Source organism: Saccoglossus kowalevskii, chromosome 16 (assembly GCF_978046115.1).
Source record: "Saccoglossus kowalevskii chromosome 16, keSacKowa6.1, whole genome shotgun sequence".
NCBI classification, from domain to species: Eukaryota; Metazoa; Hemichordata; class Enteropneusta; family Harrimaniidae; genus Saccoglossus; species Saccoglossus kowalevskii.
The window spans coordinates 16,703,515-16,729,633 of NC_140656.1; the positions used below are offsets into that span (position 1 = coordinate 16,703,515).

General features: G+C 36.5%; 1 protein-coding gene across 1 annotated transcript; it reads right to left on the minus strand.

Moving 5' to 3' along the window:
* Positions 1 to 1,293: 1,293 nt before the first annotated feature.
* Positions 1,294 to 25,192, minus strand: LOC100370789 (uncharacterized). The gene is made up of 10 exons (XM_078011655.2): positions 24,923 to 25,192; positions 14,972 to 15,041; positions 8,231 to 8,407; positions 7,099 to 7,223; positions 6,488 to 6,610; positions 5,814 to 5,917; positions 5,328 to 5,400; positions 4,963 to 5,024; positions 3,201 to 3,254; positions 1,294 to 2,559 (listed from the first exon to the last, which is right to left on the minus strand). Exons 3-10 carry the CDS (start codon positions 8,380 to 8,382, stop codon positions 2,440 to 2,442), a joined length of 813 nt encoding a protein of 270 aa, XP_077867781.1. The 5' UTR covers positions 8,383 to 8,407; positions 14,972 to 15,041; positions 24,923 to 25,192; the 3' UTR covers positions 1,294 to 2,439.
* Between the last annotated feature and the right edge of the window lie 927 nt (positions 25,193 to 26,119).

Sequence of the window (26,119 nt, forward strand, 5' to 3'; positions counted from 1 at the left end):
AATATATATAAATAAATAAATGATAACATAAATATTATATACACAAATAAATAGTAACTAAATAAGTAACTTTATAATAAACTAACTAAATAAGTAAATAAACAATTTATTATCAGACAGCAAGTAGCGAAATTTTTAGGTGTTTTTTAAAACCGGTTCGACTAACAATGCATTTTACATGTGTTGGCAAATTATTCCAGAGTTTAGCGCCCTGGAAATCTATTGAAAATTGGCCAAGGCTAGTATTCTTAGGGGGAAGTTTGAAGCTGGATTGCGATGAAAACCGGGTGCAGTGCTGATGATCAGGTAAAGTGAAGTAATTTTCTGTTATCCGAGGGAGCCTATGATGGTGCAGGTCATGGATAAAAATGCATAGTTTGTATTTGAATAGGTCATATATATTCAACATTCCTAGTGAGTGAAATAATGGTTTACTGTGTGTGAGATTATCTTTGAAAAGTATGATACGTGTATGATAGTTGTTTTTGTAGCTTGTAGATTGGGTCCAATGTTGTTTGATACGTACTACCCCAGACTTCAAGTCCATAAGATATGTGCGGTAAAATCAGGGAATTATATAGAAGAATTAGAGCAAATTATTATTATTATTATCTTTTATTTCAGGACAAGCCCATATAAAAAGTAAGAAAAAAAAATATAAAAATAAAAATTTAGGGTATGATAGGCAAATGATAGCGTACTTTAGCTATCAGTCCAATCAGGGGTGTAATTTTTTTCATAATTTTGTTGCCGTGGGGTTTCCAGGTTAAATGATTGTCAATAGTTAAGCCAAGATATGTTGTGGTGTTGGTTTCATTTATAGGATGGTCATTTTATTGGCTGTGCACCAAAGGCTAACCAAGGACAGGTTGGAATCTATGTCAAGTGTATTATTAATAGGATTGTTAAAAGAGTGAAACAGATTAGAATCGTCAGCAAATAACTTAAAATTAAAGAATGATGAGAAGGAGGGCAGATCATTTATATAAACGAAAAAAGTAGGGGGCCTAGAATAGAGTCCTGGGGAACACCATGCCTAATGGGGAGGGGTGTGGAATTACAACTATATGCATGAACATTCTGAGTTCGGTTAACAAGATAATCTTCAAACCAATTAAGGGGAGTACCTCGGATGCTGATGTGGGATAATTTCCATCACCCACAACTTCACCAGTTGGGTTTATTCGTATGAAGCAGCAGCAACAACATTATTCGTATAAGGTAATGGTGTTTTATTATTATCGAGTACAGTTATATATATATATATATAATACTGTGTATGAACAATGTGAAAACACTTCAATTAAAATGATATATTTTTATGAATAGTATACATAAGTTACAAGATGGGTTAATATAATAATTTCAATATTTATGCGTCCTAACATTTTCGATAAAAAAGACAATGGAGGTTGTAAGATCAGTTTGACGTTTTCGACAATATGTTTACGTACAACTGAAATAAAGCAGCTGGAATGAATCCTGTATGTAGTGAAATACGTGTAGTTAAATGGAAGGGATGTATTACCTGTCTATAACAATTCGAATTTATTGTTGGGAAAAATTGTCATAAACTCGAAAACTCTTTTAACAAATTTTAGGTCGATGCTTATTTAACTAATATTTAACTAATATTTAAACTAATATTCATGCAAAATATTTGGATTCTTTGCACGAAGATACAACTTTGTCGGGAGGCAATAGAAGATGCAGTATGGGTGATAACATGTATTTTTTTGATATTGTTGATTATGATTTACAATGAACTGAAAACGTTTTTGCAGCAGTGTAAGGACCAATGAAACACTCTAATAAGGCATAATATGAATCTATAATTATGTTTTTCATCAAACGAATAGTTTATGCCTCATAAAAGAACAATGTTACATATCACGTGATCTTTTCCATATTGTATCTTCAACATCTTGCCAACCAAGGCGTTAGTTGTGTTATTTCTAAAATCAAAAACACATGGTTTTATTTTAATCAGTGTCTACGCTTTAATTGCATTCAGCCAATCACGTGCGTTCGCTGATTTGGTTACTAATGTATGCGAGCTGATTAGTCAGTGCGCTTTACTGTTGTTGTGATTGGCTTTGGATTGATTTGTATTGTCCAGATTAGATTGTATTGCACTCTTTCTATGTTTTATATTCATTGATTTGGTAAAATAATAATTTATGTCATCCAGTTTTTTTGAGAAACGGTTTTCTTGTCACGAAATGCATTTGCAGCATGAATAATAACAGAAGTAGGTTCGATAAAATTATTGGCATGCTAGTCATGACTCGCTCTTCAATTGTTTTTAAGTGTACACTACTGTAACAAGACTGACGTTTCTCCAATTTCGGCGTTTTAAGCTGCGGCTTTGAAATGCGGTAATCAATCACAGAAATAATAAAAAGATAGAGTAATGTTTTAGTGAGACAGTTCTTATCATCAAAGTCTACTGTTCCCACTGGAGCACGTGTTGAGCATGTTGCCTCCGTCAATTGGAATACAGCAACCGGTCATCTGAGCTGCAGACGATGAGCACAGAAAGACGACCAAATCTCCGATCTGAAAAATACACGTACATAACACTGAGATTACATTATATTGTATTACTGAATTCAAATTGAACAAACATATATTTAGATTTGTTATCTGCGACTTTAGTGATTTATTCTTGAATATGCCTTCAAGTTGATTTTTACTTCCGCTTCGAGTTCGTACAATTAAGAACCGAAAGAAACTATAACATCATTCATGCCGATCAAGTGGAACTAATATCATCATTATTTCTCTTACAAAACTATACAGCCTTTTGCTGGCACAATATTTGAACTAACTTTTATTTATGGCCTGAGAAAATCTGCAACTTGAGGTTTATTTTCACCCATAACTTGCGTTGGAGCACAGAACCTTAGCACGGGCTAAGAGATCAAAAACGTTAGCCCGTGCTAAGAAGGCGTGCGCGAACGCTTGGCACGGGCTAAGAATGAGTAGGCACGAGGTAAATCTGAGACCCGGTCTAGACGCTTAGCACGGGCTAACGGTCCTGCGGTCAATTGGTAGCCTGAATGCATCACGGTGAACAATGACGTATGCACCGTATTTGCCAACTGTATTCGCCATTTCTTTCTTGACTAGCACGTGAAAAGCGTTCACACATTAACGATAGTTATGGAATTAGGTTGATATTCATAGTCATTACTGACCTCTTCTGGCATGACGTATTTTTGTGTCACGTGTCTGGCGTTCACAAATATTTTCTGTAACAAAAAAGTATGGTCGTTAGTTTATAGCGATATTCGTAGCAACACCCATGTTGCTATGCAGCGATTCAAGATGGCGTCAATAGTCAAATATCTGTAGCGATTTGTTACCGACTGCTTTCTGATTATTTGCTATAATGTCACGTACAATTGGGATGGAATACAACCATCACAGCCCTGAATATATAAGCAATATTAGTATATATTTTTTTTTTAAATATTAAACGTTAATCACTGACTGATCATCGTATGGCTGTATCTCATGAGTGAATGTAACATTTTCGAAACAAAAATATATTCTGTGTTTCCGTGTTGCTATTCTGTTTCTTAGTAAAAACGGCAAAAAATGTATCACATTTAATGGTAAAATATATTGATTTGTTTGTTGTATTTCTTTGAAATACGTTTCCCTCCTGTGTATGAAAACGCTATAGATCTGTCCACCGGCCGGCGTACTAAATAACGCATCTGCAGACCGGGCTCCAGACACAACTTATGTTGTGTATTACGCCATCATGTCGTGTAAATCAACTGATATACGATGTCCACCTAATGCCAAGAGATAGAACCCGTAAAATTGAAGCCTGATACAAAATTGCCACAGCAACGTAAAAATCAATCGTGATTGAATAATTAGAATTCCAACTACGACTTTTAATACATCAATATCCGAAATATGGCAACATTACCGTGTTCTTCTTTGAACTTTAGTCTTCCACGGTCTCCCGTTGTTATTCTGAGATATTGGTGTCGTGGCTAGTAAAACCAGCGGTAGTATTTGCAGTATGCATATTGTAATGTAAGCTCACATAGCTGAACTTTTTGTCTGACCATGATACCGGTAAATAGACCGGTCTTTGTCGGGATACAGATCTCACGCCACATGTGGACACTCGGTCGATGCATTATAACTAATACACGCATTACCCGAATGTATTATGTACCACAAATCTGACAAACATTGAGAACAATCTATCTTATTTCCAATACTGAATTGTGAATAAGGATATCATGTCACGCAGGTTAAAGCGGGGGAGTTGTCACCTGCGCATGTGTCAGATGGCCATAGTTTGTCATTGTTTACAAACAAGCGTCTACCCATGAGCCGTTGCGTTTTTAGCGTGTGTTGTTATCGTCGCTTGGGACTCCCGCGCGTGCGCAGGTGACGATCCTCCCGCTTTAATACTATTTAGGTAGCGATCACGGAGGAACAACACAAATCTGATCCTGTTTCTTTATTCTAGATTGTCCAAACACAGGCCGTTATTTCGAGCGCGGACATTACTGCAATGTCATAATTGCTATTCCGGGGAAAGCGTCCGAAAGCATCGGAAGAATTGGTTAGAAGACGCGATTTAAAAAATATAATATATATACATGTATATATCGATACACGTGTCAGTATTTACGTGACTTCTCGCGTTTTTACATTTCTAATCATGGCGTGAAACCCATATATCCTTATCATTCCTCAGACGCGGGTGACCATGTAAAAAATACCTTTTACAACGGCTCGTGCGAGTGTTAGGATACCACCACGTGTACTGCAATTTCGTTTAGCTGGACAATACTAGTACTAGCGTTTTATTTAGAATGTGCTGTGTTTATTTCTGAATGTTTGTATATTCATCGGGAAACTCATGTAGGAGAGCCATGCTGTTTCTACATAATATGCGTGCACATATAACTGAACATCATAACTTACTCCCATTTCCTCGGCTGATACTCCTTCAATCTCTGCGAGATACGCCATGCCTTTCATTGTAACTGTCAAAACGAAACAGTCGACAAAGTGGATTTAATCGATGGTATTTGTGGCATTCAAAAGTGAAATAACTAGACTATACGGGCTTTTTCACAAATAAGACGTCAAATAATGGAAACAGTCAGTCGCCTTCTAAGTAAATAAAAAGAGCAACACTTATATTGAACCCGTTCAAATAATAAAACGTTGTTAGTACCGGCAGTTGAAAAGTAATCTCATTGTCATAATATTTAGTAGAAACAGAAGTTTGCTAATACATCCCTTGATATCCATATAATATGAAAGCAACGATTGTTATAACATACGTCCTGTTTTCACGACTCCAGGCATGATCGAATTGCACGTGACTCCGAACTCAGCTGTTTCTTTGGCCACTGCCTGTGAATATATTCGCGAACGACATAAATTGTTATAGCTTAAGCTACTTGCCATCTTGGATGTATTAATTGGGTTCGCATTTCCCTCGTATACATACAATCCGCCAAAGAGTGTTTACACTAATATCATTTTATTCGGCATCCCAGCCACGAATAACAATTTTACGACATCACCCACAAATATTTCTGCTCCATAATTGTTGAGATTTATTATTATGATGATGGGATGCAAAAACAATCTTGAATTCGACCGTAAGACCCCGAAACATATTTACGGCATGGTATTGCTATATACAATAATCTCTCATTTTTACTGTAGAATATACACCCTTTCACACCAATCACATAACTGGCTCCGAATCATGTTCAAACCCCTGGTATGTTTCACCACTAGGGGTAACAGTGAGTTCCTACCTTGGTAAGTCCATTGAGACCATGTTTTGCTGCACAGTAAGCACTCATATAAGAAATGGCTCGTTCTCCGGACACCGATGAAATGTTTATTATCCTTCCCCACTCTGTGAATGAATAAAGACGATCAGATGGGAACGCGAAGACCACAGTCGGCTGGTGTAAAGGTAGTAATAGTAGTGTTCACGCTACGCGAAGTACGGGCAAAGATGTAAGTTAATCGCATATGTTTGCATATTGAATACTAGACCAACGCACGGGGGTAACACTGGTTAGTACGGGCTACGGAACGCCCAAACTTGTTAAGACTATACAAAAATCTTCAGTCATTTTAACTAGGATGACTTGATTGTCACGATTGCATATCGAAAATGGCATGAAAAGTTATGAAAATAAAAGTAAATTTCTCCAAATGACCATTGAATACAATGGCGTTTTGGGCGCTCAGCCTGAGCTAAGCGTTAACGCCAAGGAACTAGAACGGGTCTTGCCCAGATTTAATCCGTACTTAGAATTTCTTAGCACGTGCTAAGCGTTCACGCACGAACGCTACTAATATACTAGTAAAGAATGAAACTAATTTACAGATATTTAGTATATGGGACGAAAACTTTGAATCATCGCCAAACAATATCGCGAAATAGTATGTGTACTAAAGGATGAACGAATGGTGTTACCTTTACCCTTCATGTCTGGCAGGATTAGACGGATTAAATGGAATGGAGCGGAGAGTACCACAGCTATGATGTCATTAAATTTGTCAGTTGGGTAGGACTCTATAGGAAACACTTCACTGAAACCTGCAAATTGATGAAAACAAAATATTTACGTGAACGTTGTATTTTTTAGTACTAGATTGTAGTTTGTGTTAGTTGGTTGATTCCGTTCCGTTCTTATGTTATTCAGAATTTCAAATCGCACACGTGCGTACGATGTACGGCAAGATGGTAGATTAGTATGCGTAAATACACCTTTCCTGTAAATCGCGCCCTCTAGTGGCGAGGCGCTTCTGTGACGTATATGGGTGATACGAAGACGACGAAAGCGACCATATCATTTTGACCCATCTAAGAAGTCCATGTTTTTACGAGATTTTACTACATCCTCGACGACGAGCGACAACACAACCGAACATAGTTTGAACATAGAGCCATAATGACAACTCCATGATTTGAACAACATTGCTTTTTACCAATTACGTCATATAGTCGTCACAGAAGGCTCCATTCATAGAGGGCGCGATTTATAGCAATTGTGTATTGAACAACCTAGTCCCCCTGCTTGATACCTGCATTGTTCACAAGTATGTCGATGCCATCGGGATAAAGACGTTTACACTCGCTGCAAAGTCTTTCAATGTCTTCTATATTTCGTAAGTCTGCACGGATGTAGTCTGGTCGAATCTTGAATTCTCTGGTGAGATAAATAGACGCCGCGTCTGTACCAATCTTTCATATAGCTTATGGTAGATATGTATGTGTAGGTAAAGTTCGTCACAACTAAAAGTGGGCCATTATTTCTGCTGACTAGATCAGAATATTCGGTTAATGGATCAGAGAAAGGTTTGCGTATACGCTGAGGCAAAATGTGAAATGGATCCTCCTTTCTTTATTAATTTATGATGAGACATTTGCCTTTTTAAATATTATTTACGACAAATCGAAGCAAAAAAGCGCTTTATACAATAAATCTATAACATCAATAACTGTTTGTACGGAGGCCTTCGATGAAGCAAATCAAAGTCACATTAACTAAGGCACTACTACAGATTCAACAGAAATAACGACCCATCATTTCGATACATGACCCCGGGACTGGTTAATCTTTTATGGATGATAATGGAATTAGACCTTAAAAGCAAATGGTTATCAAGTTCCCGTTGATATCGCGAGAACCTGGCCACGAGACTTGTATTCCATTCTCTCTAGCCATCGCGCTCACGATTACCCTGGCCTAAGTACTCATGAAATTAGGTACAGTAGCCGCGGTGACGAGCGAGAATAGAGAGGCAATCACAATCTCGTGGCTCTTTCGCTATCAACGAGATTTTGGATGCAATTTGCGTCAATTCTTAGTGTGATAGGAATTACTAGTATTGATAGTGAATAGTAAAGTGTAATGTATGAATAAATAATGGAATTCTTCAAGGTTTGTTTGTATTTTCTCAGACCAATATCTGCCATACCTCGTAAGTAAAAATGAATAGCAGTACATCTTTGTATTCAGACATACACTGTGTTTTTGCATTGTATAAAGACGATTTTTATGACAACGTGTATATATTTACTGACTGGTAAATAAGCTTTCATGAATTCATAGTTGATACATCAATAACAATGTATATTCGATTTCATTTACTCTCACGTTCATAAATGTCTGCCCAAAATGCTGACATTCCGTCTCCCATCTCGTTGTTGTACCTATATATCTCTTCTTGAAGCGGGACGACTTTCTCTGCCTCACGTGATCCAGTTAGAATAACGTCACATCCGGTACGTAAAAGCGCTTTGGCAGTGGCATATCCAATGCCTTCCAAATCACTGGATCCTGTTACCAAAGCAACCTTTGGCATGGTGATTCCATGAACCTGGTAAGACCTATCAACAACAATAACAAAGTGTACAGAACTGTATACTTATGGAATTTACAATTGATGATAAAGAGAAAAGTTATTTAAATTATATTGTTAGTACTGTAATGTTGAAGGTAAAGACCATTTTATAATGTTTCCTTACAGTGCAGCGATCGATCCAAGGAAATAAATGAATATCCACTCTCAACTGATAAACTCTAACTCACTACAAGAATGTTTAATTGGTACATTAATGAAACGACCATAAAACTCAAACTGTTACTGAAATATTATCACTGTAAAATGAGTCGCAGACAATAAAATGGCCACAAGCCGCCCATTTTGAATATTATCTACAAAACAAATTGACGTGCATCAAAGTCCCATAATATTCAATGTATACCACAAAGTCCGAACGAAATCCACGCATACATGACCGATATCTGGGATGGCAAATATGATTGATTTTGATTAAATTTCAGAACTAAAATGGCCGTCATTCAACCATTTTGAATCCCCCAAGCTTGTTTACTACACGAGTATTGGTGTCATGTCTCTACTCACAGACAGACATCAAACTACTCCGGCTGGTTACGCCGATATCTCCCAAAAATATATATATAAACTGAAATTATACTTTATTGATAACATTTACGGGTTTGAGAATGAGTCCTTCAATTATCTTGATCACAAACACGTGTGATATAATATGATGTGTGTGCGAACTTTGAACGTGATCGGTTCAGACATGTCAGAGATATAGGTACAGATACATAAAGGTCAATCTGTAAGTCTCAGTTTTCAGACTTCGTCCGAACATCTTGGTATTAGAAAAGAGCAATGAAGTCATTAATAATTGCTAAGACAATTAATCAATCTTCTTTTTTTCTAATTTAATACTACATATACTATATTATTCGTTTTCAGTTGAGCAATACCAGGCGAGTTCGCACGCGATGTGGCCACGATAAACCACCAACCGTACTGGTTGTCCCTCTGTTCAGGGCAGGCGAGTATCGCCTTTACACGATTATCATAACAATTGATTCAAACTTTCAACCAGCCATTGTATTACAAGCGTGACATATATACCATATTTGTAAATTCCCCTCCCCGAAGAGTGTTCCATAGTGTCTACTGTTTCCCTGATTGTGGGAGACCGTGGTTTTTGGAACAGACGATGCGATGGCGGCAGAGAACGGGACACTAGTTGGGTTAGGGGGAAGTTAAAAATCGCGTGGCTTTCTGGCTCTCAATTACAACTCGGCGGTCATTTGCCTATACAAGTACGGTCTATTGCACTATTAACCATACATCACAGTTAAAAATTACGTAATACAGTGATCTAATAAATTATACGTGCACCTACATCGGAAATTAATATATCGCCAAATTGTTATTGTACCAGCTAGCTGTGTATTGTCTGCCAATTTAATTTGCTCAAATATTGTAATTATTATTTTAAATGTATTCATCAGCAAATTTGTTGCAGCTGACACATAGTCAGTGTCTGGCATTAAAAAAAGTGGAATGCGCGAGCTCTGAGGCACATAACACGCGGGGGTGGAGCAGAACATACACTATAGAAGTGGCGGGTACTGAGTGGTAGATCACCGACTCGTAGTCCACATTCTGCCTCCCCATGATGAGTTAGGTAAAGTCATTTCCAGCACCCCCTAACAAATCTAATTCTCACTTTCAAACAAGTTTAAGTAGTGTACAACTGCAACTCCAAGCAATATGTATGAACGTTAACACATACTGTTATTGTTCACAACTAGTGTCTATCTATCAGGGTCGACGACCCTGGAACTTCGTACATTAATGAAACGACCATTTTGAATATTATTCGCAACACAAATTTACGTGCATTCAAAGTCCCATAATGTTCAATGTATACCACGAAGTCAGAAAAAAAATCTAAAACAGACAAACGCGGTCCAAGGATGTCAGGACATTTCAAATAATTACAATTATTCAGTATAACTTAAAAATCACTTTTGTGTAAAACTTGCATCACAATACGGATGAATTTTAGTAATCAAATAATTATGTGCTGACAAAATAAACATGTCAAAATAAATAATAGTGTTCACTATCTCTCCACAATCTCACTAAACTAGATCTAAGCCTGAGTTGGACCTATATCCGATAGTTTCGGGTTTCCTGGTTGCTTAACTACCGGGCGCGCGAGGGTGGTGGGATGTCGAATTAACATAAATTCACTTGCGGTCAGCAGAAATACAATAGATAATATATTTGTACTACATCAGCTTACGTTACGTTGCGAACATTCTGAAATGCAGTCATCCAAGTTACCTTTGAAGGTTAACAAACTGTTCATAAAATATAGAAAACGTGGTTTACAATAGGTGATTTTTCATTCACTGCGAGATCTCGCGTAAAGCGTGAAAGACGCGATTCGGGCGTCTGCCGCAAAAAAACGAATGATTTGATTGTGAACTTGAATTTATCAATGTCGAAAATATTATTTCTGAGAAGAATGTGGCGTTGAGAATTCTTTACTTCATCCAAAATTGACCATCATAAAATGTGTATTAAACGTAGAAATCCCCCCCCCCCAAATAGTTTAGCCTTTGTCGAATCCCGCGCAATGTTTTTAGAGGGGAGGCAAGGGGGTAGCTGGTACGGTTTTACGGGAAATAAAAAGTTTTTTTTTACAATTTACAAGAGAAATCAAAGAAAGCTTAGAAAGAACTCCCATGTGCTGAGAGTATTGGAGACACATTAAATATAATTCGAAATTACTTAGCTGAAAACTAATTATGCAAATCAGAAAATTAATATGACCAGATTTGAGTGTAAAACTAATGAGGTCTGCGCAATGTAACAGAACCAAAAAATTATGAATTATTATGCTTATTAGGGAATTAATATGAACAGATTTTTACCCCAAACTAATTAGGTTTGTACATTGTCCTAGAGCATCTTTGTACTAAGTTTCATTGAAATGGAATAATTAACACCGCGAAAACTCCAAAATTTCGACCCCTCTAAAAATTTGACCGCCTATTTATTTGCCGGGTTTCGGTGTTTTATTTACCTCCAAATTTTCGACTCCACTAAAAATTGCCGACTCATTCTTATTCGAAAATTGCGACCAGTTTTAGTTTTCCCCCAAACGAAAAAAAAACCGATGTGAGCGTTCAAACGGGACCTTCCTCAAAGGCATGAATCCGGGTTTCTGATTGACTGAGAGATTTTTATTTTATTGGTAACGAAAATATATTCTAAATAAACGAAGTTTCAAATAAAAACGAACACAAAAATCTCGGCATGCTGCGTTTCTGAATTGTTGATTATTACTGTACTCAGTAGTGATTATAATAATGTACACAAAATAAATTTGTTGAATGGTTATGAAATACAAATAAAAGTCAACTTAGTTTCATCGTAAGCGAATGATTCCGGTCTCGTATAAACGTTTGATGCTGTAGGATATCCGCCATGTTCTCTTAGGTCAAATAGGTCAAATCGCTAATTAACCAATCAAAAAGCTGGATGATGCGAAAACGGCATGATTTTTTTTAAATAAAAAAATTAGTTGTTTTTAAAAAATAAACTGGTCATCTGAAGAATAATTTAACATTGTTCACAGTGATAACAGCTCATTCTCGAAAGGAAGCTTACCCGCTCACGCTAGTCACGATAAAAATCATACACGTGTACTCTTGAATAGACAGACGTCAATGACTACGGTAAAACTTAGACTCTATTTTAGCCGGCAGGATTGATTGAAATGTCCGAAAAATGACGCCAAAATACACCTTAAAAGTCCCATTTTATTTTCTTAAATCCCATTATATTTTTTAATCCAAGGGCGAATTTACGGCAGAATTTGGTCCCTCAAATCACCGGTACGGTGCTCAAATAAGGGACACGTGAGCTTTGATTCTAACCGGATACATTGCACTGGGTCGGGGAGATCGTTTGCTAAACTTCCATGTATCTTTTGTCCAATGGGTACCTGTACTTCGAACATTCACAAGTTTTCCTAAGTAGTGCGAGACAGCTTTGTCTTTTGACCTATTAGTTTTGTGCTGACCTCTTCTCCGCGTCTTGATGTTTTGTTTTGCTTGTCATAATACTCACTGATTGATGACTTTGTTTAGATTTTGAGTTACAACTCGGCCACGACCTTTGCTTTTACCGTGAAACATGAGGAAGTTTACGTCAATTGACGGACATTGCATTTTTTAAAAACTAATGAAGCACACTGTCTATCATCCCCATTTTTTTTTGCTGATTTCTATTCTGAAAAATTCGACCGTCCGAAAATGCACCTTAATTTTGACTCTAAAAACACGTCACATTTCTAACACAAATTATTTAAAACCAGTCGAAATTTTGGAGTTTTTACGGTACTTTAGATATCAGTGTGAAAGATTAAAATTGGTTAATTATGCAAATTAGGTAATTAATATGTACAGATTTTAACCCACAATTATTCAGGTCTGTCTATTGTCCTACAGCATCCATGTACATTCATTGATATGTGATGTATAGTACCTGAGATATCAGTGTGAAAGTTGGTTAATTATGCAAATTAGGTGATTAATATGCACAAATATTTACCGGAAACTAATTGGGTCTGCATAATTCTAGATTCATTGAAATATGATGATTAGTACTTTAGATATCAGTAGAAAAGCTGAAAATTAATTATGCAAATTAGGTAATTAATATGCACAATTATTTACCCTAAAACTAATCAGGTCTCTGCATAGTCCTAAAGGATCTATGTACCAAGTTTCATTGAAATGCGATGATTAGTACTTGAGATACCCGTGGAAAAGCTGAAAATTAACTAATTATGCAAATTAGGTGATTAATATGCACAAATATTTATCGAAAACAATCAATCTCTGCATAGTCCTTGAGTATGTAAGTACCAAGTTTCATTGAAATGTAATGCTAACTACTTATATCAAATGCTGAAAATTAATTAATTATGCAAATTAGGTAATTAATATGTACTGATATTACCATAAAAACTATCAGGTCTGTGCAGTGTCGTATGACATCTATGTACCAAGTTTCATTGAAATGTGATGATTAGTACTTGAGATATCAGTGGAAAAACCGAAAATTGACTAATCATTATGCAAATTAGGTAATTAGTATCCACGGATTATTACCAAAAACTAATCAAAACCTAGCATTAGTTCAGAGCATCTATGTACCAAGTTTCATCAAAATCCAATGAGTGGTTGTTTAGATATCAGTGGAACAGTCATGGAACCACTAAAAAATAGCTAATTATCATGCAAATTAGGTAATTAATATGCACGGATTTTTACCAAAAATTAATCAAATCTGCGCATATGTTCAGAGCATCTATGTACCAAGTTTCATCAAAATCCAATGAGTGGTTCTTTAGATATCAGTGGAACAGTCATAGAACAGCTAAAAATTAGCTAATTATCATGCAAATTAGGTAATTAACGAGCATGGATTTTTACCAAAACCTAATCAAATCTGCGCATTGGCCCAGAGCATCTATGCACCAAGTTTCATCAAAAACCAATGTATGGTTCTTGAGATAGCAGTGGAACAGTCGGACACACATACACACATACACACATACACACATACACACATACACACATACAGACACACTAACTGCAAAGACTCCCATTTTGTGCTTCGCACATGGGAGTCAAAAAGACGTGTTTACAGTTTATAGTGTTAAAAAATGGAACATTGAATGGTCCGAAGAGCTCTCCAACTCAAATTCTCCGCCATTACTGCGCCGTGTGTAGAGACGCATGCGCATACTACCCTTGTAATGCTCTTCATTCAGTTAGAGGGCCTTTTACGTCTTGACATTCAATTTTGTAGTAAATTGTGTCATCTTGTCGTTTTACAGTTTCTAAAATGTAATTTCCCTGGATTATTTTTTACGATTTTTTTATTAGGATGTAAATTCTTGTACGTACCGAGAAAAATGATACATTTTTACAGTGTACGAAAAAAATATTTGATTGATTACATTGTACGTCTAGCCGGTGATTACAGAATTACGGAATTTATTTTTTCTATTTACGTTGTACGAACAAAAAAATATTGCAATTACGTTGAACGAAAATAACCCTTGCCCCCCCCCTCTTTTTACGCTATGACATTTGTTTTACGTGCGATTTCAAGCATAACGCGAGATCTCGCAGTGAACGGAGGATAGTCTATCATACACAGACAATGAGTTCGACAATATATATATATCATTTTGATATCTGTACGAAACTTTGTAAGACATTTCTTGAGAACAACAAATAATATGTCTACTCAACTTTTGAAAAATCGGGGTAACCAGGCTTCGGGACCAGGGAACACGCCCGAAAACCCGAAACTCGTTTACTACACGAGTATTGGTGTCATGTTTCTACTCACAGACAGACTACTCCGCCTGGTTTATACAACAACAACAACGATGACGACGACAGCGACAACGACAGATGTGATATACTAGTACATCATCTCTCCATTATCATTATGAGCAAAGTAAAAATAGAAACTATGTCACATACTCCACAGCAAGAATGGTATACACATGACCCGGGGTACGTACCTATTTTTATTTTCTTGCGCGAAGGCAGCAAAGGATATACGGAAGTAGAAACGACTTGTCTCAAAACACTCTGTAAAAGAAAAGAATTGAATTGAGTGAGAGTGGAATGTTTGCAATGTGTTCTACTCAAGATAAAAATGAATCCCAGCCAGAGAGAGAGTTTCTACAGTAAGTATGTGGTTTAAAGCACGTTTTACCAATGTTGTGTCTGACCTGCTTAAGAGTTTGTATATATATCCAGTCCCAGTAAACAACGAGAATATAAAACAATTAAATTAAAAATGTATATTGTAATTTTATGGTGTTCATATCCTGTCCGTACACCACATTAGTTAAACCAAAATATTAACACGTTTGATTAATTTAATCGGGTCTGTATTTTGTAATGTCCTTCGTGATTTGTTTGAGCACGTTTTGTGATTGGTCAAAATATGACCTGAATTATAGTGCAATGTTTAATAGAAACAATTTCAAAGATTGCCAAAGTACACTGACAGGTCAGTGGGCTGCCAATCAAGTAATATGTATAAAACACGTGACATCCGGTTATGCGCACTGACTGTCGCGACCTGCGGCTAAATACAGCATTGTGAAAATAAACACACGAAAAGGCTTTACAAAGCTATGTAGCGGGTGAGAGTTCACTGTAGAATATTTTAGATAACCATTGTTTTCAACTTAAGTGTGTATATTTGTCATGGCAACCGTAACCGAGTTTCATTTTCTGAAAAAACAAATGTTTGTTGATGTTTTTTTGTTGGTAAAATCATAACCCTCCACTAGAGGGTCTATGGTAAAATGTACTATAATTGCGTATAGATTCGACTCGTTACTAACCGATAAGGCCGTGCCAGCAACATAACCCCGGGTACGTGACCCAGGGTACTGAGCAACAACAAAAACGTGTACGTTCCCGACAAGAATGTTGTCTTATACTATTTGTGTAAACCTACGCAGCCTTGTTAAAAATTCAGGTCACGCTGGCAATGAATAGCAATTGAAACAAATCCATTTGTTGAGTATATTGACTTTACCACTGTAGCGTCCTGTGATTGTATTGGGTGTTAAACGTGTTACTACGAGAAATAAACCGGGCGCAGCCGCGTTTAAAAGTGAGGAAGTCGCAGAAAAGCTTGTCTATAGCAACCCTGTGTTAGTACAAAATGATGTAATCTGCTTCCACTTAATGGTGTGTGGACAAATGCACATTTGAGAGAATATTGACTTTTTTTCTGAAACCTCTAAAATTAAGTGCATTATTCTGCTTTAATACACATTATTTCTAAATAGTTATCCTGGTTGGTCATATTGTGGTCAAGTGGAATTATAAGATCGCGTTACATTCTATATATTCACCCGCAATCAGAAGTGTTGACTCAACTGGTGTGTCTCTGACGTTTTGGTCCATACATTACATCATATCGATCATCATGACATGTGTACATTGCAATTCGTAAGATTTCGTTCTTTGTCTGCAAACCCCTATATTTCAATTTCTCAAATTTAGTCAGTATGGTAATTAGGTGATATAATATACACATTTACAAAGATGTGTATGCATTAAAAATTAGTATATTGAGACAATTTGCTAACATAGTGATTGTGAACGTAAATATTTTCTTTTTGTTGCGATTGTCCCTTATACAAACATTTGAGAGACAAATTTTGTCCTCCTTACTATTACAAATACCTATCAGAAATAAAATTTACTTCACTTCTAAATTCCCATAACCCGTTTTTACTTCTGTCTTTATCTAAGTTTATATTATATGGTTTCAAATTAAGAGACAATATTATTATTTCCAATGTTGATTAAGATAGCATGCTCATTCCTTTGTTTGTTTGTTTGTTTTTTGTGATTGTTTGTTGTATATAAAGCCACCGGCCTATAATACTGTAATAAAATAAAAATATATAAAACGTAAATATTGATTGGACATTTTAGATTCACGATTTTGGTAGCTTAAAACAAAATTAACCTGTGTGAGAAAAGTTGGCACAACATTTATTTAATGTTTTTGGTTGCATATTCAAGTACTAGAATAACTACTGACTCTTACTAGTTTGTTTCACCACGCTGTTGTCGATTTCAACCACTGACATGAGGTAACATAAATTTTCAAAATATTCGGACTTTCGTGGTGTAACTACTCCGCAATCAAGTAGTATGTTCGTGAAAATAATTAGACACAGTGGTCAACATTCCATTCACAGCAGAAATAAATGTTATAACTTACTTTATATCACATTTTTCAGAACTTGGTCAGGCTGGTGGAATGAAATGTGTCTTCCATGGTTGTATGCATTTGTGAGTGATTAGCATGACCTGCCCCTTCTAAAAACATCAATAGTCGAAAACTAATTCATCAAATAGTTTGCTCAGACACATTCACGTACGAACATTTGGTCTGAACCGGACGTCGTTCGCATACTATCTTTTTTCTTAGTCGTAGTAATATATATATTTATTCAGTACCATTGGCCATAGGCCATAATGTACACACTTAAATGTAACAAAAATAAATAGATCGTTTGACAAGAATAATCACTGCTACTGCTTGTCTGAATATTACAAACTTATACTTCACCTATGAATACCAAATTAAATTTATATTTCAGTTAAATTTCCCTCCAACAAACTATGACGTTTTTGTAAAGAGTAGAATACGTATTTTGCAAGATTTTGTATTGTATGTGTATTTTCAGATTGCAGTAGCAAAATAAATTTCCATTCAAGCGCTGGGCAATAGTAAAACTTGTCTATAAAACGAGTTCTAATTTCCTCAAATTTGGGACATTGTAATAGAAAGTGGAACTCGTTTTCAACGAGATTGCAACCAAGAGGACACACTCTTTGGTCAAGTGGTATTCCCAATGCCCTACCCTTTTCAATCATGAGCTCATGAGCAGATATTCTAAAACAAGTGAGAGATTTTCTAAAAACACTTATAGTAATAGAATCCAGATATTTTTCCCCGACTAATATTTTTTTTAAATTTAGAATAAGTGCATAATTTTGAACTATTACCAATCTAATCATACCACTGTTGCTGGGAAATATCTAGACACCGTTGGTTAAACTGTAGCAGAAAACAATTTGGGTTATTCACATACTGGCTTTCCCATACGTGTGCAAAACCAAAATTACATAACAAATCCTTAACATATGTTGCCCAACAATTAAATCCCCTTTCTACCCTGTCATATTGATAGCCATAACATTCTTTTACTAAAACAGAGGAATCACCACCTATACATTTTAACCAATACCGAATTATTTCTTTGTTCACATGTGTTCTAATTAGATGTCTTCCCAACTCCCCCGTCACAGCAGAGTTTGTGGCCTTTGGGTGTACCCCTAAAACAAATTTACAACATTTATGATGAACTGTTTCTATATCGTAAGATTTATGTGTTCCCCATATTGCACTGCCATAAAGCAGGATTGGGAGAATTTTGCAGTCAAAAACACGAAACGCAATAGCTGGTTTGAACCCACCATATTTATAAAGAATACTTTTAATACTGTGCATGGCTTTCGTTGCTTGTTCAGCAATGTGTTTTTGGGCCTGATACCAGATACCTGAACTAGAAAAAAGAACCCCCAAATAGTTATATTTTGAGACTATTTCAATTTCATTCCCGTTCCAAAACCACTTTTCAGATTTCTTTAGTCTACCCGATTTGCGAAAAACAACAATTTTTGATGTATTCAAATTTACTGTTAACCTCCATCTTTTACAGTAATTTGCTAATCTATTTAGAAGACGCTGTAGACCAATGGGATATTTACTAAATAATGCGAGGTCATCAGCATATAATAAATACATTAATTTTAAAGTGTTTACATAGATTACAGTTTCAACACCTTGTGTAAGAGCTTCTTCTATATCATTTATATAAAAACAAAAAAGTAATGGGGAAATAACTGAGCCTTGTTGCAGGCCTGTTCCAATTTTAAACAGATCAGTCACACCATGTGGGGTTTTAACTACTGCCTTAACATGTGTATACATTGAGAACAAAGTTGTTAATAGTCTACCTCTCATTCCTGCCTTTGTTAATTTATAAAATAGTGAAATATGGTGGACCCTATCGAATGCTTTTTCATAATTAATAAAAGCACAATATAATCGACTATTGAGATGAAATACATATTTATCAATAATTGTGCTCAGAATAAACAATGGTGTTATTAATCCAATTGCCCACTTTTCAGGAAAATAACCTTGTTCAAGTAATACATTAAATAAAATAAATAACATTTCAACAATTTTCTGTGGTGCGTCTTTCCAAAATTCCGAAGAAATGCCATCTTGCCCAGGGGCTTTATTATTTTTTAGTTTCTTTATGCTCTTTTTAATTTCATCTTGTGTGATAGGGCAGTCAAGGTCAGTATTATCAACCTCTGTGTTCTCAATGTCATCAAAATTTAACCTTGTTCCTTGTTACATAATCATTTACTGAATCAAAAAAATCCGCCATATCCTCATCCCCTATAAAATTGTTATTAAACAGATGTTTAAAATAATCATGCCACTCTTTCTGGGTAATAATTTTAGACACATTTTCGTTTCGTTGCCGAAATTTCTCCCAAAATTGCCGTGAGTTTGAATAAGCAGCTAAGTTTACAAGTTCATTTTGTCTCATTTCCAAATAATTTAACTTTTTCTCTTTAATCAATTTTCTATATTTCTTTTTTAATTTTAAGTAATATTCCAACCTTTTCCCATTTTGAGAATTTCTAAACTGATTTAGTGCACGTAATACTTCTTTTTTAGTTGCCGAACACTCTTTATCGAACCTTTCTTTTTAATATTATTTTTGGTCTCAGTTCTCATGTCAGTGGCACACAAAGAGACAATGTTCACCAAACCCGCTGCTGCTTCCTCGAGGTTTCCCATAATAATACTATCGTTAAAAGTAAGAGTTAATTGTTCAATTGGTTCAGTTTGAAAGTTATCAAGATACTGCTGTTTTTTCTATTGCTCCCACCTTAACCTAGATGTGTCATTTTTGTTAACAATACAATTGTCCGAACTATCCCTAGTTGGATTTACCCCCACCTCATTTTGGTAAGTTAAAACAAATTTTAAAGGCATGTGGTCAGATTCAACTCTATTGCCCACTGTAAAATCAGTAAATTTAACTAGAACCTCCTCTGTTGTCAACACATAGTCAATTACACTCGTACCAAGTTCTGATATAAAAGTGAAATTGCCACTCCCTCTTTCCTGAAATAATCTCCCATTCACAATTTTTAATCCAGTAACTGAACAAAATTCAAGTAATTCCATCCCATAATTATTTACTACCACATCTTTTGAAATTCGTTTATCAGCCCCTTGTCCCATATTTTCAAACCCCTCCATTGGCAAGTATGTGCAATCCAGATCAATACCATCAGATTTGCAACCTGTTCTACCATTAAAATCTCCTGTAATTATAATATTACACTCATATTTACTGGTATAAATTAACATTTCAGATTCTAAAGTATCGAAAAAATCTTTGTCAGCGATCTTAGTCGTAGTAATAGGTGGCGATGGCAGAAAAAAAGCAAAATATTTTTTGTTCTTCATTTAGTTGTGTGCTATTTTTTTCAATGATGAATTCACTGTAGTTTTATTTATTTTTGTATAGAATTGTTCCTTAAGGAATAGGCGTGCAGGAATTTTTTTCCTATAGAACCCTACTAAATTTGTTTCCATAACCTTTCCTGTGCAATTCCTATTGGTTCATCCCTTATTTCAAAAACCTTCACTCTAATATAACGTTGGTTATAGGAATTGGATAATCGCCACGCCACAAAATAGGCGTTCTCGAGTTCGCATAATTCTGACTAGAAATGCTAGAACGAGGGAACAGTGGGTGTGGTGACGAAAGACAATGGGACACTATTGGGGGAAAGAAGCAAGTCTCGTGGTTATCTCGCTCTCAACGAGATCTCGTCAACCGTTTGCGGTATATTTTTTCTGTTATAGGTTAGATGTTCATCTGGGTCCAGTCTGTCGTCTGGGAAATCGACATTGCCTTGCTGGGAGTAGATTCGAGTACTGCACAGATAAAGTCACGTACTAGCTTCTTGTATATTTTTATTTGTATTTTGAAATTTGAGTTATTATTTTTTTATACACATATATTAGTAGTGTGTCTACGAAATAAAAAAAACAATGCTGAATAATTCCTTACGTACGACTAAGTGTGCGCATGTTGGCTGCAATGCTGCATGCAAACACCAAGGTTGAATATACTCAACTTTGACATTTTCTCATAAAACTTTAATGACAGGATAAAAACAATAAAAGACCGTGCATTGTTTCTAACTAACCCCAACGTTCGGGTCCTCCTCTTACATCTTTAAAGTCAAGGTTAATAATGTGGACACCAAGCTTTAAGTATTCTCATCCAGTATTACTCTCATTGCGCAAAGAAAGTTATAATGCATTTACAACCTTGATAAACGCGTAACATGTCTGATCGTTATATAGCAAGTTCTGACAGAAATGTAAATAATAGCCCCGCCATAATGGCCAAAATGTACGGGTTTTTTTTTCAAGAACCTGTTAAATGCTGATATCGATTCTATGACTACGCGTGAATTATAGCCCAGTAATAGGAGTAATTGTTAGATCTGTGATTATTGCGAACATTTTGTACGCTTTTTGTAACTGTTCTTGTGCCCGAGCACGGAATAACCAAGCACCGTATCGGACTATGCAATACCTGCGCAGACAGGTAAAACACATTAAGTTACATGTCCAGAAAGGTCAACACAAAAATGTCATTCCAATTTCACAGTTGAACAGTTCCGACTCCCAACTCTATTTCGTCTCAGCTCAGTACCTCAAGGACACATATGGTCCACTGAATTAAAAGACCCTGAATGCCAATGATGTTACGCTACTCGCAAACATATTATTTTAAAGCGGCATGCTAGTCGTCGCGTAGCGCGCTCGACGTTTACGCGCGTTTACACGTCGCGTGGGACCCGTTGCGAATACGGCGCGGCGTGACGTATGCGACGTTTCAGTCTAATCTAATCTGGATTCATATTTGACTACTCATTGTCTTATGTGAGTCTATAATCTCATTGTGCATTAATAATCGGATTAAAGGATTACAGCGATAAAAAAAGGATTGAATGAAAGTGTAAACAGAAGGAACAATGGTTATCCGTATTTCCATGGTGCAGCCTGGGACACAGTAGCGCCAATTATGGAGACTGAATTACGCTGCAACAGTTTGGCATGCGTAACCAGGGCAGAGTGAACGTAAAATGCACCTTCTATTGGAATGCGATTAATACAATGTATAATATCCAATCTGTTTAATAAAACTATGAACGTAAAATAGGCGTTCTCGGGTTCGCAACTACACCCACAGAGGAAAACCTCAATCAATATCGGAATGCAATGAGAGAGAAAATATATGCCATCAATGTATCTTATTTGAAATTTTAAAAAAACATACGTGTTTTCTTATATTTATATATTATTTGTTTAAGGGTGTCTAATGTTATATTTGTCATACAGTACGACTATTTCTCAGGATAACGACCGATTCAGCGAAAATGAGAAATAATAATAAATTTAATAATTTAACTATAAAATGCTGAAGATGTGTAATCACATTTTTAATACGCGTGATTTATCCTGGAAACCGATTAACATTCACATGCATTTGTCTTCATTCGCGTCTTGTCGGATTGCGCCTCAGACAATTAGTTGTCTGAGATGGCACTGATCAAGGTTACGCTAACCTTGGTAGTACCGTACAACAGACCATTACAATACGTCGTCATGGCTCTCTTCTGGGTCGTCAGTTGATTAGTGCAAGTAACATGAGAAATCGTGTATAATAAAACTAAATTCCCCGAGGGAACTTCAAACATGGGCGCGCCCAACCGGTTAAAGTATTTCTCCAATTTATATTAAGGTTACTTTTTCCAAACCCTGGCATATTTGGATCGCATTCAGTTTTCTGGATCATTAATGTGTAATCTAGAAGTACGTAAATACTAGTAGTATATATGATAACTAACGTGTGTGGATTATGCCTGGAATCGTAAATTCAAGTACCCCCCACAACAACTTGGTTAATAGGGACACGAAGTATCGGATATTATACGGACGATTTGTACCGTGTTTAATGTATGTTGCGTACGTGTTTGGGCATTGAGCAATTGCGTGTTTCGTGTTACGTTGGCATTGAGTTGGTTTACCAATCAGAGGAGTTTCGTGGATTTTTTTTTTCAGTTTAGTACAGAACAAGTCCGTGTTTTGTGGGATGTGTTATTCTCCCTGTGTGGAAATGGTGTTTAGATTTAATGCTCCTGATTAAACACGACTTTTTTAAATGCTATGAAAAAAGATAAAACCAGGTCTCTCGACGCTGTCCCGATGTTCACCAATGCTGTATATCATTTAGTGGTTATATTGTTCAGTGGGTAATGGCAAGTCACGCGCAGCGATCCGTGTACATGATGCAATATTTGTATCCCTATACCAAAAGTGCTGTTTGGATAATCGGTTTCAGCATTTTCTGGTCAATAAAATTATAGTAAATTTTTATTAAAATATATTTTGAATAAAAAAGAAATTACATGTCAAGTGTCCGTTCATGCATCCATACATATTTTGTGTTCGTCTCGCGATTTCTCGTTTGGTCTTCATTACGTGTCTGGGCGACGTTGCATACCTTGCGTCAGTTATTGTATAATGTGATAAGAATTCCAGAAAACTGATTCGTCCTTGCCATTAGTTTGGGCGTGGGGCGTCATCGTCGTCATCTAACAATCTCCCAATTTACCCACACATTTCAGAGAGTAAAACTGTGTCTGTCAGCAAGGCTGACCAATGCAAATACGTAAACCTTGTCGTACATCGTGAGAAATGTTTCTACAAATTTTAATTTCCACAGGTATTTTCCCTAATCATGAAATCTTGCGCTTACTTGCTAAACTTTGCCCGCAGCAATTGCTCTCTCTCTCTCTCTCTATCTCTCTCTTATAGACCCAATATACACCCATAACGCAACAACACAACGACACGTAACACTATGTAGTTGTATTGACTTCTCAGGGTAACCTCTGAATCTTAAACCTGTTCAGCGCGGAAGCTGTGCATTGTATAGTTTTCTTTGCATTAAAGGTCGTCTTTATGAATCTAGGCCGGAGTTGTATATTTTTGTTGTCGATGTTAATAATTTGCCTTGAGGGTAATATCGGCATCGAACGACCTATTGTACAGCTGACCTAATAGTCGCGGTCACGGTGACCTTGAAAGTATACAGCAGTTCATTTAGAATATACACGTGTATGTGTACGCTACGGTACACATGACATTGATATTGTATTATATCGCTTGTGTGTTGAACTATAATCCCGGAGATCCACGTCAATGTACTTTGACTTTCCTCGTCTGTTATTGTTGATTTTATTGTTCAACGTGGAACATGGGAGTGCGCTCGCAGCAACAGTGGCTAGTGCCACAGAATCACATGACACTGTTTACATTCATTGAGCTTCTGCAAGTCAGAACACGGATGAGGTCGCCGCGCCAAGCAAAAAAAAAGACAAGATCACATTATTTTTAATCCGTGTTGATCACGATGAATTTCACGCCAGCCATCTTGTCTTATGGGAGTATTGACTCAGTATGATTGTATTTTGCGGAAATGGAAATAGTATAAACACATTTGAACATGTATTATGAGCAAACCACAACAAAAAGTCGAAGCAGGTAAACCACAGTTTCGGGAAACAAATGAAAACAAATTGAGTTGTTATTAACATCCACCGACATATTTTCAATAAACTGTGCGTCGTTCTTGTTATTAGCGACTGATCATAATTAAACCCCTTTATGACAGTATGACAAAGACCCACACATAGTACATCAACATCAATAATGGTAGCACAGTCTAAATAGATCCCATGAACGTACTCACCTAGACCGAGTCTTATACTTCTCGCCGGCGAACAGACACGCCCGGCATTGACACGTGTGTGAGATTTGTCGTGTTTGTCCTCGTCGACCTGCTATATAGCGGGATTGCCACAGCGAGGTACAGTCCCGGGGTGGTCCGGTTAATGTGTAACTTAGGATTGAGTGATCGAGTTCGATATGTGCGTGAGTGTGCGAACTGTTGTATATCAACTGTAGCGTACTGTTTTCAAAACTAGGTCGACACACTCCGACACTAACTGTTCCTGAGTCCACCGTGACACATGCGCAGAGCGTTGATCGACTTGCGTTGTTGCATACGTCGAGCTGCTACGTACTATGAAGGGTATTGTAACAATCGCGAATAAATACAATAACTTTACAGGGAACGCCCAGTCAAATGCAAACGACCTTGTGAATCAGGTGAAAATTATGATCGATATCATTTGCTACATAAGGAAATTATAATAATGTTTTACCCTGTAATAATATTAAACCAAACCGTCGCTAAAACAGCGGTAATCAGGCTGCACATCAAGATATTTCAAGATGTAAATATTTCGGCAAAGTACTTCGAAGTGTTTCTGAACATAACAGAAATAAATTTCCACTAAACCGGGAAATAAGGTGAAATACAAATAATTTCCTTTTTTACAAGAAAACAGGAGGCTGGGTTGTGGCCACGCCCACTTTCGCAAAACCACGCCCAGCTTATAACTCGATGTTGTACCGATGTATAATACCGTGTCTGTTTCATACTCCGAGTTGGATTCTGTCGGGTCCTGTCACTTTCGGTACAGAATGCAAATCGCGTCTTCTCTTTGGTTATGATAGGAACCACGGTCTAATTCTTTCAGTAACATTCTTTTTTCATCTACTTTCTTTTTTCGGACCTGTTCACCTTTTTACTCCGCGTGGCATTGTTGTGTATAATAAATAAATCTCGGGATATAAAATAGCTGTTGTGTTGCGTACGAACAGCGTTTGTAAAACCATGGAGGTAGCTCTATGGGGGAAGAAGTACATAGGAAACAAAACTGGTCTTCCCGAAACATGATTTGCATACTACTGTTAAGCTCCAGCGATCAATCAACATTCATTAAGCAAGATTTATGCAAATTAAACAGTTAAACTAAGACCGTGGCACATGTGTTTGTTTTTAATAATTTTAAACCTAGTTTATAAGGTGTTCTACTCACTA